This window comes from Alosa sapidissima, chromosome 19 (assembly GCF_018492685.1).
Source record: "Alosa sapidissima isolate fAloSap1 chromosome 19, fAloSap1.pri, whole genome shotgun sequence".
Lineage (NCBI taxonomy): Eukaryota > Metazoa > Chordata > Actinopteri > Clupeiformes > Clupeidae > Alosa > Alosa sapidissima.
In genome coordinates this window covers 4,262,447-4,277,408 of record NC_055975.1, presented here as the reverse complement: position 1 = coordinate 4,277,408, position 14,962 = coordinate 4,262,447, and the positions used below count along the sequence as shown (strand labels likewise).

Sequence of the window (14,962 nt, the reverse complement as noted above, 5' to 3'; positions counted from 1 at the left end):
GTATGAGAATACCATGTTTGAATGTGAGCGAGACCAACTGTTTAAAATAGTGTAGTTTTGTAACAGATTTCTGAGGACCAACAGATTGGACTTTGTTTTTATTTTGCACAAGCTTGCATATGTACTGCACATACATTCAGTTCATAGAAGATGGAAGGCACACCAGGCAATTCAACTACTGTATTGTGTAGGTGGTACAAAGCAAAGGTAAAGATTTGATTGAAGAACTTGAAAAAAGAAAAAAAAAAGGCAAACACACAAAAGAAACTATTTTTTTTTACCTTCCAAACAAAACAGAAGAAAACTTTTTTTTTTTTTACATACTCCTTTTTTTCCACAGATGTCAAGTTTCCTCTTGAACAGCAGGTCATGGTATTCCATTGGCTACTCGCATTTCCAGTGCTTTGTTTTTTTCTCTCCTCTACTGAGTAGAGCATCGTAGTGTTTGATTCTACCAAATAATATTACAGTATGTCCTTGAAAGAACAAAATTGTACATCTTCACCAAATAAATTAGGATAAATTAAACCAATAAATTATGAAAATTCTGCAAGACGAATTGACAACAAAAATCCACAATGCAACTTGTTACCTATGTATGTGTACAGGTCAAATAATTCATGTATTTTTTAATTCTTCTTATATATGCATCAAAGATACTGTGTCATGAAACGTCAGCTGGAATTACTTTTACTAGAATCAAACAATTCTTTTAATACAAAAAAAGCGTAACAATGCTATTTACATCATATTGCTAATGGGAGAAGAAAGGCAGTAGTTTTTCACTCTTGGGTTCTATTTACACACATCCCAACCAGGGTGAATTAAGTTTAAAAACGCTCTAAGGGACACAGGACCCTGTAGGAATATAGCTCAAACATTTACAAAGAGTGGAAAAATTGAGAAACACGTATCCATATACATGTGATCACCCTTCCCCCCACCCCATCCCTTAAACCTGCCCTCAAAAGAAAGAACGAAAAAAAATAATGTACACATTTTTTCCCCCATACCAGTATTTTCTAGCTGTCCCTTTGTTATGGAACATATCAGTCACTTCTGCTGGAGTTTGCCAAAACAGTCAACGAGATAATAACCTGATCACTGTTACACCTCTTCAACAAAACAGACACTCCTCCAGCTGGGTGTACACTTGTTCACAGGTTGAAAGCTTAAACCCATGGGAGTTTACTTTGTGACAATGTGACTACAATGTAATTCTTCCATCTAAACAGAATAGCAATTCCACCCTGGAAATGGTAAATATCAGTGAGCTGAAAGTAGTTCAATCCTGACTGTGTCACAGTGAAATGTTTACATCAAAATCATTTGCTTGAAATTAGCGTCTATAGTTTAGTGTGGATATCTTTTGTGGAAGCCTCCATAAAATTATGGGTGCAGTACACAGGGTAACACTTCAATCAAAAAATAATAACATACAACACAGAAATATTCAAGATTATTCAAGAAAGTTGGCCTCCCCCTCTCAAATCAAAGAAGAAACATCACAAGGGGATGTATGGAATGAAGAGCTCAGCTCCAGCTGCGCCTTTCAATGTAAAACTAAAACACATGAGATGCCCTGGACTCACACACAGCACACCAATCCAACCCACAACCCAAACTGGAACAAAGCAAACAGACACAATATTTCCTCCCAGAAATACAAAGTCACAGGGGGCCAGAGAGTGGTTGCAGGACCTTCAAATCACAAGCAGTGATGAAGTGTGAAGTTGGACTTTTTAAAAGAATACAATCTTGACACCTCTGGTGCTCCACCATCTCTGTTTGGTTAAAGGACAGATTTGAATCAGGCAATTGCTACTGAGCTCTTCAGGAAAAATGGCTGAATTGCCAAGTTGAATTCTAACCTTCTATGTCCTAATACTCTCAAGAAGAGACTACAGGAATGGTGACAACATAGTTCTATTCAACATCACATACTTATATTCTGTTGATTCAACACAATGCAATTTCAAATCAAATCTAAACTGTACAACAGTGAGAGATACCAAATAAAGGGTATAAAATATGTCATCTATGAAAGGGATGAGTTGTTTTTCTCTTGTATACAGATACACTGCAGTATCTCTCTTTCTCTCTCTCTCTCTCTCTCTCTCTCTCACTCACACACACACACACACACACACACACACACACATACATACAGTACAAACACACAATATTGCTTCTGTGCTACCTTTCATAATATGTGAAAATTATCCTGTATTAAATATCAGATCCTACTGCAAATTTCAACCTTGAGAGTTCAAGGAAAATTTCAGCACACAAAAATTTGTTCTAAAAATGCCTTTTGTGTTTTTAAAAGACTTAATTCTCCACCACTGTGATACTGAATGACATGAACAAAAGTAAAAAATAAAAACCTCACAGTTAATGCATAGCTGTCACCATTTGGAAATGCAATGACACTCTGATGTTGCAGTTGCAATGTAGTTCCAATGAAGAGAATGAAGCCTTTTTGTCAAAGAGGACAGCACTTAATGAAGAGCTGAGATCACTGGGAGTGTATGCTGAAATGATCTGACTTAATTTTGTGCTATCTCCTTAAAACAATTTGCTGGTGTTTATGATTCGAGGCACAGACAGCTTGTTAGATATCTCCCCTTCAAACACACACACACACACACACACACACACACACACACACATTAAATGATCATTTGAGGCAGCTCAAACTGACACTACAGACTGAGTATTTGAGTATTGAGTATTAGAGTATTATTTGAGTGGTTTCCACACTTAGTCTGGTGCAAAGTTATGAATGACATGACTGCTTTTAAAACATAGTGGATTTTCTTAGCTCTTTCCACTGCCCAGTGTCTCCAAACTAATCCTCTGTGCCGATTTCAATATCTAAAATGGATGCTGCTTTGACCATCTCTAGGTCAACAGTGTCACTGAGCATTACAATAAAAGGAAGGGACTAAAACGTACTAACACAGGTACAGTTTTCTGATTACATATTTGCGCAAGAGGTATAATCAGTTTTAATACAAGTGTTCAAGCTCATGATGATTATTTAGAAGTGTTTCCCGTATATTGTTGAAAGCTAGCATCACAAAAGCAGTTGACTGTCAACAACAATAAGGGGTGGGAGGGCTGTTAAGTTGAGAAGACCTGTGCCTGTCTGTTTCTTTTTCTTTCTCTAACGTGTGGTCTAACATCACTTCTCTTTTTTTAATACAATGCATAGTGAAAACGTTGGCACTTTGTTCCTACCATTGTCTGCATTGTCCAGTGCCTGCAGATCCTGCCAGTGCTTGGAGCATAATGACGGGACCTCACCCTGCTTTGTGCCCATTAATCTACAAGTCAGCAGGTTTTTTAAGGCATTGTGCTGACAATAATTGCAGGTCCTGCATTTCAATTCATCAGCTGTATTTTACAAATGCAAACAGCACTGCTACTTTAGACAGCGTGTGTGGGTGTGTGTGTGCGCACGTGTGTTTGTGTGTGTGTGAGAGAGAGAGCAAGTGAGGGAGGGGGGATGTGAAAGAGAGAGATCACATGTCCAGTCCTTGCCCTCCAAAAAAGCCAACCTTACTTCTGTAAGCGAGACAAATTAGGGAAGAAAAAAGGTGACTGTTTGCCACGACATTTAGACAAGTCACTGTTGAAGCTTCTACATTTAAAAAAGACAAATGTGAGGGAAATATACAGAGATGAAGACATAAGGACTGAATTCTGCTGTCTTCAAAATGACATTGTGAGGACTGAACTATGGCCATCTGTGTTCAAGTACTCAATCTCCTCATGTAGAAATGTGTTACCTTCTCTCTCTCTCTAACACACACACACCCTTCTTTGCAATTTGTTTTGTTGCTTTGTTTTAAATTCAAATTGTTTCAGCAGTAATAAACGGTACACTTTCATAGCTTATTATAAAAGAAAAATGAAATCTTTAGATTATGAAGAGTATGAATACAAAACAGTAAAGAAAAAGAAATCACTGTGAAAGAACAATCACAAAAGGGCTCTAGACCTCAAATAAAATTTGCGCTAAATCATTAAAGGAATAATAATGATAATAATAATAATAATAATAATAATAATAATATTTTAGTCGAGGAGATTACACATTTTTTCTTCAGTTAAAAGGTGTCTATACCACCATTCAGACCAATAAAACAGAATTCAGTCCATTAATAGAGGTGTTTCCCTACCAGCAGGTGGGAAGAGCGACAACAACAACAAACCCCTTGTTTTGGGGGATCGAGGGCCCTCATTGGACTTGTGAGTGTGTGTGTGTGTGTGTGTGTGTGTGTGTGTGTGTGTGTGTGTGTGTGTGTGTGTGTGTGTGTGTGTGTGTGTGTGTGTGTGTGTGTGTGTGTGTGTGTGTGTGTGTGTATACGTGTATATATGTGTGTGTGTGCTTGTGTGAGCACGCGTACGGCTGACTGCGACAGTGTGCTTTTAGAATGGGCAAGAATGGTCTCTCTCTGTGGGAAAGCATCCATCTTTTTTTGTGCAAAAGCCGGCCTGGCCCAGTGTGAAATGGCCATGTTGCTTGGTTACAGGAGAGGCTGCGCTGTCAAGGAGGCTGCCGCTGAGCGGGGCCTGCCTCCCCTGGTGCCTACGCTATCAAAGTGGACACAATACACAAGAACACTGGACCCGTGCCAACGGCGAGAAAGAAAAGGCCAAATGGAGAAAGCGGTTATCACAGTCCCTTCAAAAACATGTCAGATATATGTTTTGCTTTGATTTTTTTTTGTTTGTTTGGTTTTTGTTTGGTGGTAGAAAATTTATACCCCTCTATTTTTTTGTGCAAAGAATAATTTATTATTATTATTTTTTAAAATGTAGCATTGCCATGAGAAACAGGAGAACCACGTGTCAATTTGTAGCAAGCATTGATAACATCAATAGGAATAATTATATTAATCATAAATAATAATTACATCTATACAAGCTACAAATGTAAAGTTGTATTTCTGCAATAAAACCCTCACACACACACACACACACACACATCACACATCCCACAGGTGAAACCAAAGCCTTTTGGGGTGGCCGTTCAGGCCTTAGGGTCTCTAGTAAGGCTGAAAGTTTTCGGGAAAGTTTTTAGTTTCAGTTCTATGAGTCACCAGAGTGTGGAATAATAATGCCCAGAAACTTAAAGAGCATCGCATGAAACATGAGAGGGAAAGGAATCAAGTAGAAACAGTCAAAAAAATATAACAACCAGAGTTTTCTTTCCAAAGAAGAAGAATAAGAAGCACAGAGGAAGAAAGAAAGAAAGAAAAAAATATGTACATGAAAATATGTATATGAACAGCTAAATCGTCCAAAAGGGTAGCCAGTGTGAAGGAGGGGGGGGGGGGGGGGGGGCAAAATAGTGATGCTACTTCGTACTTCATAACAACAAGAGGTGTTGGAGGGCGTTAGCCGTTGGTATTATGTGGTGTGGTGTGAGGGAGCAGGAGGGGAAATGTGATTTTTTTTTGTGTCATTACTCGTGCAGAAGCTCCTGTAGACAGTTGGGCGATTTGAAAATCTCCGGGACCTCACTGTCCAGCTTGCAGATGACCTTGTATATGGCCTTCTTCCAGGAAGGATCAACGTCTTTGCCTGCCACAATGGCATTGAAAAACTCCCGTAACGTGATCTGTGCCACTTCCAGGAACCGCTCCGGAACCTGCTGATACACAAGGAGACAATGACATTAATAAACGGATTGGATTGCAATCCCAAGTCTCTGATTAACAAAAACCAAGGCTGCAGCAAAGCTCCTGTAAGACAAAGGGACCAGACACTCTCTCTCTTTCACTCTCTCTCCCCCCCCTTTCTCTCTTTCTCTCACTCTCAGAGCCCTCAGCTTCCCACAGGTCTGTAACAACCTGCCAATCAGATCTGAAGTTGATAGAAGCACAATGACATCAACGTATATTATATAGACAGTAGGCTAGTCAAAAATAAAAGTAAACAAACTAAAATAAATGTAGAAAATTAAAAACAGAAAATGAAATCTTTGACATACTGCCAATATTTTCGGGATGTTAGGTTACACACAATCACATACACTCTCATAAACAAACAACTGACAATTTCAACGTTTTAACGGAATTTGAGAATCCCATTGCAATCACTGTGCGAATCAGCATATCATGTTACGTGGTTAAACATTAGCCAACAAGTTCCCAATTCTTGAACGGCTTCCTTACAAGCCACACAATCAAACATCTTGACTTCTCTTTTCTTGACACCTCAGTGTTGATCTTTCTCATGAAATCACTCTTCCTTTCTCCTCCTCTGTGTTTTCACAGGACAGGGCTTGTACGTCACATCACATGTCACGTCAGGCAGCAGAAGATGCTGCTGCAGATCTAGAACGCATATGGGTGACCAAATCTATCCCACGGCCAGCAACTCTTATTGTCTCCTCCTCTGAGTCAAGGTGAGTCACTTCCTCTACTGAACAATGTGCCAGTACAGGGAGAACAACACAACACTTAAGCCTACTGTGGACTGCACTGGTCAAGTTTATGATAGTGAAGTAAATGGATAGATAGATAGATAGATAGATAAATAGACAGATATATAGCATGGATAGATAGTATAGGAATAGTCATATGGTATAGCATAAGTATAGTATAGTAATGGTCAGTGAAGTGTACAACTATTAAACCATGTAAATGGGAGGAGTAAGACTAATTTAACCCCAGTAAGGAATGGACAGCTGAACTCAGGCCCATTGCTCTGCCCAGTGTGAGCAGTTATGGCCTGCTGTTCAGAGACTCGTCCGAGCCCCACCCCTCCCTACTTCCTCTCCGGCCACACCAGCAGTGCCTACTCTGCTCCCCATGATGCACACAAACTGTTCCTCTTCCTACACGCATCAGGTGGCAGAGAGAAAGGAAGAGGGAGAGAAAGGTGGCAAAGAGAGAGAGAGAGAGAGAAAGGGATTGGGCAGAACAGAACGAGAGACAGAAGGAGAGAAAGAGGAGGGAGAGGAATTGGGAAACAGTGAAAGGCAGGGAACGAGACGATGAGGGAGGGAGAGAGAGAGAGAGATAAGGAAGGGGGGAGGCAGAAGGAGGTAGACAGAAGGAAGGAAAGTGAGACCATGTGCCTCTCCTCTGCTAGCGGCAGTCTCACAGTGGGACTCTGACATCTCTCTCCCTCCCTCTTTCTCTCTCTCTACTCCTCCTCCTCCGTGCTGCCCGCCCGCCCTGGCGAGGCCGTGTGTGTGTGTGTGTGTGTGTGTGTGTGTGTGTGTGTGCCGTGACTCAGTGGGCTCGGCAGGGCCAAGTCCACGGGCGCACTGGAAACCATCCTCTGATCTCTTTAGTAGCCTTGACAGCCCTGCTCCTCGACACTATGGGGATGATTAGCCTCGCTAAGAACCCTGCCACCTCCCCTTGAGCAAGACAAGACACTTCCCAGACACACACACACACTCACACACCCACTCACAGACACATACACACACACTAACACATACACTCACACAAACACACACATTCATCCTTGGGCAGGATTCTGTGCTGTGCTCTGTGTGTGTGTGTGTGTGTGTGTGTGTGCGCGCGCCCTTGTATTGCATGAGTGCACACAAACACACACACACACACTAAAAAACACATTCACATACATACACACGCACCTTATTCTCACAATAGAGAAGGGAGTGTAAAAGTATAACGGTTGAATTGGTGCATCGGAAACAAACAAACAAAAAAAAAACATAAATAAATATAAAACAAATTGTGAAGGAGAGGTCGTGTCTCTGCAGACATGCCCCCATAAAGCAGTTGCCCAAACTATCTCCATAAAGCACTCGCATACAACTCAGAACTCCTGCCATGTCAGCACATCAATCTATTTAGCAGAGGGGACATTTAAAACAAAAAAAAGTCTGAGTTTTGCAAGGTTAAAGTTCGACAATGAGGGCTCCTCTCTCGCACACCTCACACGGGCCACCCTTAAAGTTGAGCTGTGCCCCCCGCGGCCATCAATCACGCACTGACTGGCCACCCGCAACGTTGCGTGCCAGGTGAGCTGGAGGGGCGAAGGGCCAGGGCAAAAGCATGCCAGCCATGCCACTCCAGCCATCCCGCGCAGACACCCTCATTTTCCACTCCGTGTTAAATATACTGTCATCACATGGATCCGCCGACCCTGTCACTGAACCAGGGGGCACTGGATGCTTGTGGATGTTTATGTCTTGGCGGAGTTCTCAGGCTAAAAGTACAGCGTGGAGGTGCAGAATGATTTATTTAGCATTTAGTGGAATTGCTAAATTGGTTGCGTATACGTAACACATAATGGAGTTTTGTAATGGGTGTGATGGGTCTGTGTAAAGGTGACAGTGGACGCAGCTGCACAGGTATGGCAGGACAACAACAAATGGCCCTTGAGCACCAGCCCTTCCCTTTCAAATAAACAAAAATCCTGTCCATGTAACAAATTGAGCTTTTCTTTTTTTTTCTTTTGTTTTTTTTTTGCAACATTCCTCTATGGCCCGCTACAGTATTTTCTCTCCTTTCTCCTGGGGCAAGATCACGTACTGTACTGCAAGAGAGAGAAAAAAAAGAAAGACAGACAAAAAAAAAGCCCTGCCCAAGTCCTTTTGGCTCGAGTCTGTCTCCTTCTCCTTCTCCCTCTCTCCCTCTCCCTCTCTCCCTCTTTCTCTCTCTCTCCCCGAGGGGTACAGCCTTCAGGGGTCATTTGTTTGATTATGCTGACTGTCCCCAGCCTCGGCGGTACACAATAAAAGCCTGACATAGCAGGCTGCTTGCCTTCTGTGTCCTGCAGATACTCATCATGAGTGTCAGGACATACCAAGGTTAGTGGTCACTGGAACGCAGCTCGTAGGCGAAGCCTTGCCAAGCGCACTTGGCTGATGAATGAATGTCACATGGAATGGAAGGGGAGGGGGGTGGGGTGGGGTGGGGTGGGGAGTCGTGAAGGGGAGTGGGTGTGTGTGTGTGTGAGGGTGGGGGGGGTATTACAAAGGTTATAGATATCCCACCTCCCCAACACCCATCCGCACCCCCTACTGACGACCCCCCCACACACACCCTTCCTCCCCTCCACACACACACCTCTTTTTCTTTCCTTCCCCCTTTTTTTTTTGCTGGTGTGTTGTTGTTGAAGCGCCCCCTCCTTCACCGCTGCTCCAAACCAGTGTTCTGAAACAGGCGAGCGATTTTGACATGGCTCAGAAAGGTGCCCTTCTTAAGCCTTGGGGCTCTCGGGAGGCCCCACGCACTCGCTCCCTCTCCCTCCCTGGCACGCACACTGCTTCGCCATGCAGGTGTGCTCTATGAGCCGTCCACTGGAGCCTCTGCTCAAACACGGCTTAAGAGCGCATCGCTTACAAAACCAAGTCAGATATTTACTGATCTACCTTCCAACTCTCTCTCTCTCTCTCTCTCTCTCTCTCTCTCTCTCTTTCTGTCTCACTATTTTCCTCTTTTAACTCTTCAGGGCATACATTATGGTGCAGTGACTATAAATTACGTAGTCACACACCAATCTTTTCTTAGGCCGAGAGGTAAGGTAAAGAAATGCAAGTGGCTTCCGTGCTGCTAAGAATATTCCGTCGAGGAATCTCTCCTCCCCCGTGTCTTTCTTCCTTCCTTTTTTTTTACTATGAAAGGGCAGCGAAATGCTGACTGTAAGGAGAAGACAATGTCAAGGAGAAAAGGGTATTGGTATTTTGGATCCTCTTGACTGCTTGCCTTGGAGGGTGGGGGGAGAGGGACAGAGAGAGAGTGGGAGAGAAAGACAGAGAGGGAGGGATAGAGGGACAGAGTGAGAGAGGAAGGAAGAGAAAGAAAGAGAGGGAGAGAGAGAGAAAAGAGAGAGGGAGAGTTATTCTTGTCACAAACCCTTTTGTCTGCCTCTGCTGACTGCTTTGCCCATAGGCAGGAGCGGCAGCGTGCTTTAACTGTTTTGTCACCTCCTCCCCGCATCACACGGATCAGCTGTTGTGCTTTTGTTGCAGGGCATTGTGAAGGCTAATCCGCCGTGGCCCTCTCTGCTGCACACTGAACACCGCTCAATCGCATCTCTCTCTCTCTCTCCCTCTCTCTCTCTCTCTCTCACACACACACACACACACACACACACACACGCACACACAAAGCCTGACTCCCTCACACACACAAACTCCAAATAAATATCTCATATAGCCCTTTTAACTACTCATGATTCTGTCAAAGTGAACAGGAAAAAAGAGAAGGGGTAAAAAAAATTGAGACAAAACATGGCAGTTTACAGTTTACAAAGTGGCAGTTTACAGACCCACTGTGAGCGATCTGAGAGGGAATTAACACACATTGTCTTGGCTTGACATTGTAGGGGATGCCTGTTGTATTTTTTCCCCTTTTTACTGACATCTCACCAAATATTTGTATTTTCTTTGCCTTTGGAGAGACCAGCGTCACTTCAACATAAAAAAATCACTCTCAAATCACTTCCTATCAGTATCTGTTAGTTGATTGACTTCAGCAGAGCCCCCTCCTCAACTGAAATGTACTGGCTTGGCCAAATCGACTCAAGATGTAGAAAGGACAGCAGAATGCCACGCAGGGCTGCCAATGGATGGGCCTTGTGCTGTAAGGTTTCAGCATCTCTTCTCTTCTCTTCTCTTCTCTTCTCTTCTCTTCTCTTCTCTTCTCTTCCCTTCTCTTCCCTTCTTCCCTCGGCTTGCAGGCTCCTCACAGTTTCTGGCGGCGTCTTATCTCGCCGATTTTGGCCATAAAAGAGATCCCCTTTATTAACGAGCCGTCGGTGAGATCTGTGCCTCTGAGCCTGCCTGCCTGCTTGCCTGCCTGCTTGCCTGCCTGTCTGCTTGCCTGCTTGCCTTTGTGTTTCCCCCCTCTGTGATCAGTGCACTGGCATTGTTGTGCCCCGTGTTTGGTGGTTGCCAAGGATGATAGGGTTGAGGGAGAGAGAGCAGGATGGAGAGAGAGAGAGAGGGGTGGGGGGTGTGTGAAGAGAAGGCCTCCATGAAAGAAGGAAGGACATTACATGGCCTATCCACTGACAAACACAAGATGAGAGGTGGAGAGGGAGGAGGGAGGGAGGGAGAGAAAGGGTGCGCAGCAGGAGCTGGGGCGAAACATCCCCCCAGTGCTTCACCCAGCATTCATTCACCCTTGTGTGTGTGCACACTCGTCCCTCTAAACAAACTCGCCCAATCCCCGCTGTTTGTTGGGTAAATATTGATCGAGGAGAGACTTACCTCCTGATAACTGCCACACAATCCAAGGACTGAGAGAGGGGTGGGGTGGGGAGGGGTGGGGTGGGGTATGGTGGGGTGGGGAGGGAGAGACACAGGGAGGAGGGAGACTAGCCAAGGGAAGGTGGGCTAGGGGGACTGGGCTGTGTGTGTGTGTGTGTGTGTGTGTGTGTGTACGTGAGAGACAAGCTGCACAGATGAAGACATGATCTAGTAAATCGCTCCAGCACAAAAGAGCCACCATGGGGAGCCTTCCCTGGTGCTCATTTGAATCTGTGCTGTCCATCTCCATCTCCCCTTTTCCTCAGTGCTTGTGTTGCGTGGAGAGGGTTTCATTTCCTTATTCAGTTAATCATTACAAGCCACTGCCCACCCCCCCTTTTTTACTGGAATCCAGGGGACTGGATGTCTTTCTCACCAAAGACAATGTGCTCAGAGACTGTTTTTATTTGTTCAGGAAAAGCAGCTGAGCACAGATAGGTAGGCATATGCCTTGGCCAGCTTGCAGCTTGCCCCATAATCTGAAGGTTGATTCAGTGGATTTTGGTTAGTTTGCATTTGGTTAGTTTGAGTGTTATTTACCCAATATTTGAACTTTGAATCAAACATGAAAATGCCTGATGTTGATTAGGACTGTTTTATTTACTGTGCCTGCACCAAATCTTGTGTATGAAATGTATAAGCTTTTTATAAGGTATAATATTAATCATGTGTTAACTGAAGCAATAATAACAATCACACTACTCATGTTTTTGGTACATGCATGTCCAGTTGGGAGGTGACCTGGTATGGTGTGGGTACAAAGAGAACGAGGGAGAGACAGTAAAAAAAGAGAGGGAGAGGGGGAAAAGAAAGTGTGAGAGAGAGGGACAGAGGGATGTGACTTCCAAAACAACTCAAGGCTCCCTTTTCATGGTGTTGGCAGATAGTTTTTAATAATAGTAGGCCTGTCTCTTAGTTTGCATGCTGTATCAACTTTCCCCTGTTGATGCAAGGCCATGCCATGCAATAAATCAGAGAGGCAGCCCTATTCCCAACTGACAGCAATATGGCCTATAACTCATACACTCTTTGGGCTGCGTGTGCCTATTATCCTCTGTGCTTTCTGATGGGTCTATAACAGCTGTCTCTGCCATTATAGAAATATAGTCAAATTTGCACATATAGTGGGGTTTGTGCTAAGAGCTAAAATAATATGTTCTTTGTATGTGTGAATGTATGCAAGTGAACCCAGGTACTGCAGGTTCATGAGAAGGGGCAGCAGGGAGGGCTTTTCTTTCCCTTTTTTCACTTGTGTTTTTTTCCGTAAGAGATAATGGATTGACAGTGAGCAAATACGTCTCAAGGCCACGGTTTAAAAGGATAAGAGTATGTTTGTGTGTGAGTGTGTGTTTTTCTCCCTCCTGTCATGGCTTGAGAAAAATAAGCCCCCGCAAGCGCTCTGTTGTGGACTTGAGCCTCGAACTTCAAAAGAACAATGTCCCGTTGAACATGAAACAGCACGGAGTGGCCAGCGAGCACTCGTCCTCCTGGTGATCGATAGTCTATACCAGACGAAACCTCTTCCCCGTCTGATAAACCCTGCTGGCTCCAGTGCCACAGTTAGCGTGTAACAGATTGCAGGTTTCCCGGCCCTGATAAAGACGCTTTCAAAGTGCTGCAGGGATGTGATGCAAGCCGGTGTCGGCGTCTGCGTGTGCAAGTGACCGAGCAGCGCAGCCTTGAATGGGCCCGCGAGCTCCTGCTGGAAGGCTGGGTAAACATGGCCGGACACTGATTACGCACTGCACTGGCTGTCCTTGTCCAAACTATTTTTCACACTTAAGAAAACTTTCGGCCAGCACCATATGCTGCTTTCTCAACGCAGACTTTGGAGGGGGGAGGGTTGTCCCATCTATGCCACAAAAGATCAGTCTTCTTATTTTGCTTACTTCTCATTCCCCCCCAATCTGGTATTCCTTTCTTTTTCTAACTTTGGATTTTTCTTATTCACGTTTGCCTCTAAATTATGTCAGTACATAATTATGTTAGTATCATGCTATTTTAAGATCATTTCTCTACATATTGTTGGATATGGTGGACTTGGTGTTGTTGTCCTGAAAACACAACACTTCTGCTGCTCTTACATAACTTGCACCACTATGCCACTTTCTTTCTTACTTAGGTCAAACAGAACTACCCAAGCCTTTTATTGGCCTGACTTTGCACTAGTATTTTATTGACTGTCTATGCACAATTTCAACCAAATTTTGCTGCTCTTATTTTTTCATTATTATATGTGCCCACTTATTTACTTACTTTTTTGTTTACTTGAATGTTATGTTTGTCTGTGGACCTAAATTGGTAAAATATGTCTTGTCTTCACCGTGGGATAGTGAGAAACGTAATTTCGATCTCTTTGTATGTCTGGAACATGTGAAGAAATTGACAATAAAGCTGACTTTGACTTTGACTTTGATATAGTTGTGTAGTTGTTGTAAAGCAAGACCAGTTGCCTATTTGGTTATTTTTTTGTTGGGGGGGTGGGTATTGAACAGATGATGCAGCTGAATGTATATGCGAGAGTGGAGAATAGAACTTCCTTCTGGCCTTGGAGGGCTGGAGGGGGTGGTGAGACTGGGGTCACTCTTGGCCAGGTTAAAGGTTATGAAGTCATTTGTCTCAGATTGCAATTGAGGCAAGTTTTTTTCTCCTTTTTTCGTCTGCTCCTTTTTCCAAAGACATGGAAAAAAGGGGTGTGTGGGTGTGGGGGAAAGAGGGACATCTGGAGAACAGGGAGGGAGGTGGCGGGTGGGGTGGGGTGGTGTGTGTGGGGGGTGAGGGGGGGCACAGAATGGCCTGAAGGACTGAGAGAAGTGGGCAGAAGGAAGGGCGCAGCTTGGAGTTGGGTCTTTCTTGTCTAGAGAAAGAAGGGGGCTGGCAGTGAAACTAATGAAGGGAAGAGAGAGAGAGAGAGAGAGAGAGAGAGAGAGAGAAAAGAGGGAGGGAAGGATGGAATGAGGGAGGAGGAGGAGGGCGCATAGAGAGGGTGGGAGCGATGCCAGGGCCTGGGAAGGCGTGTGTGTGTGCGTGGGGGCTACAGATGTGTCAAAGCCCCCTGGAGCAAAATAATGACATAATCACCATTGGTGTCACAGACCAGACTGCACACAAGGTGACATGGGACACTTTAAATGGGAGCCTTGGCCAAAATGTCCCCCACGCCCCCCCTCTGCTGAACTCCAGAGAATAGAGAAGGACTTCCCTTGTCTTGGCGGACTGGGAGCAATAACAGCAGTCCCGTTTTTACACTCTTCAATGTTTCTGTCTTCTTTTCTTTGCCACTGTATCAAATGTTTATATGCTGTTTTTTTACCCTCTTTCTTAGCCACAGTGGGACACGCTTCTCAGACAAACCGTTTTGAAACTTTGAAAATCAACGTTGTGACTGAAACCAACATGATGCAGTCTGGTAAGGAGTAATCTTTTTTTTTTTTGTTTAATGGCTGTGGTTAGTGTTTGGGATGTTCTCCTGTCTCCCTCGCTCGGCAGGCTCAGCTTGCTGGGGGGCTATTAACAGCTCTGTCTATGATTGAGCGCAGGTCCCTTCTTGACAAGAAAAAAATGCCCAGGCCGTGGCAGGGACCACTTTAACCTAAGAGGCAATTAAAGGAAGTGGACATTCAGCAGCACGGTGTCACACTTAAGGGCTCAAGGCATGTGACTTTCCTTGGGGTGTGGGTGTTTGGGGTGGGGTTGGGGAGTGGGGGT

General features: G+C 44.2%; 1 protein-coding gene across 3 annotated transcripts in view; it reads right to left on the bottom strand.

The window, feature by feature from the left end:
• Positions 1-85: 85 nt before the first annotated feature.
• Positions 86-14,962, bottom strand: part of prox1a (prospero homeobox 1a) — a 38,971-nt gene continuing 24,094 nt past the window's right edge. For all 3 annotated transcript variants that reach the window (XM_042073475.1, XM_042073477.1, XM_042073476.1), the window contains exon 5: positions 86-5,662. In XM_042073475.1, coding sequence (XP_041929409.1) covers positions 5,477-5,662 — 186 coding nt within the window. In that variant the 3' untranslated portion in view covers positions 86-5,476. The remainder of the gene's footprint in view (positions 5,663-14,962) is intronic.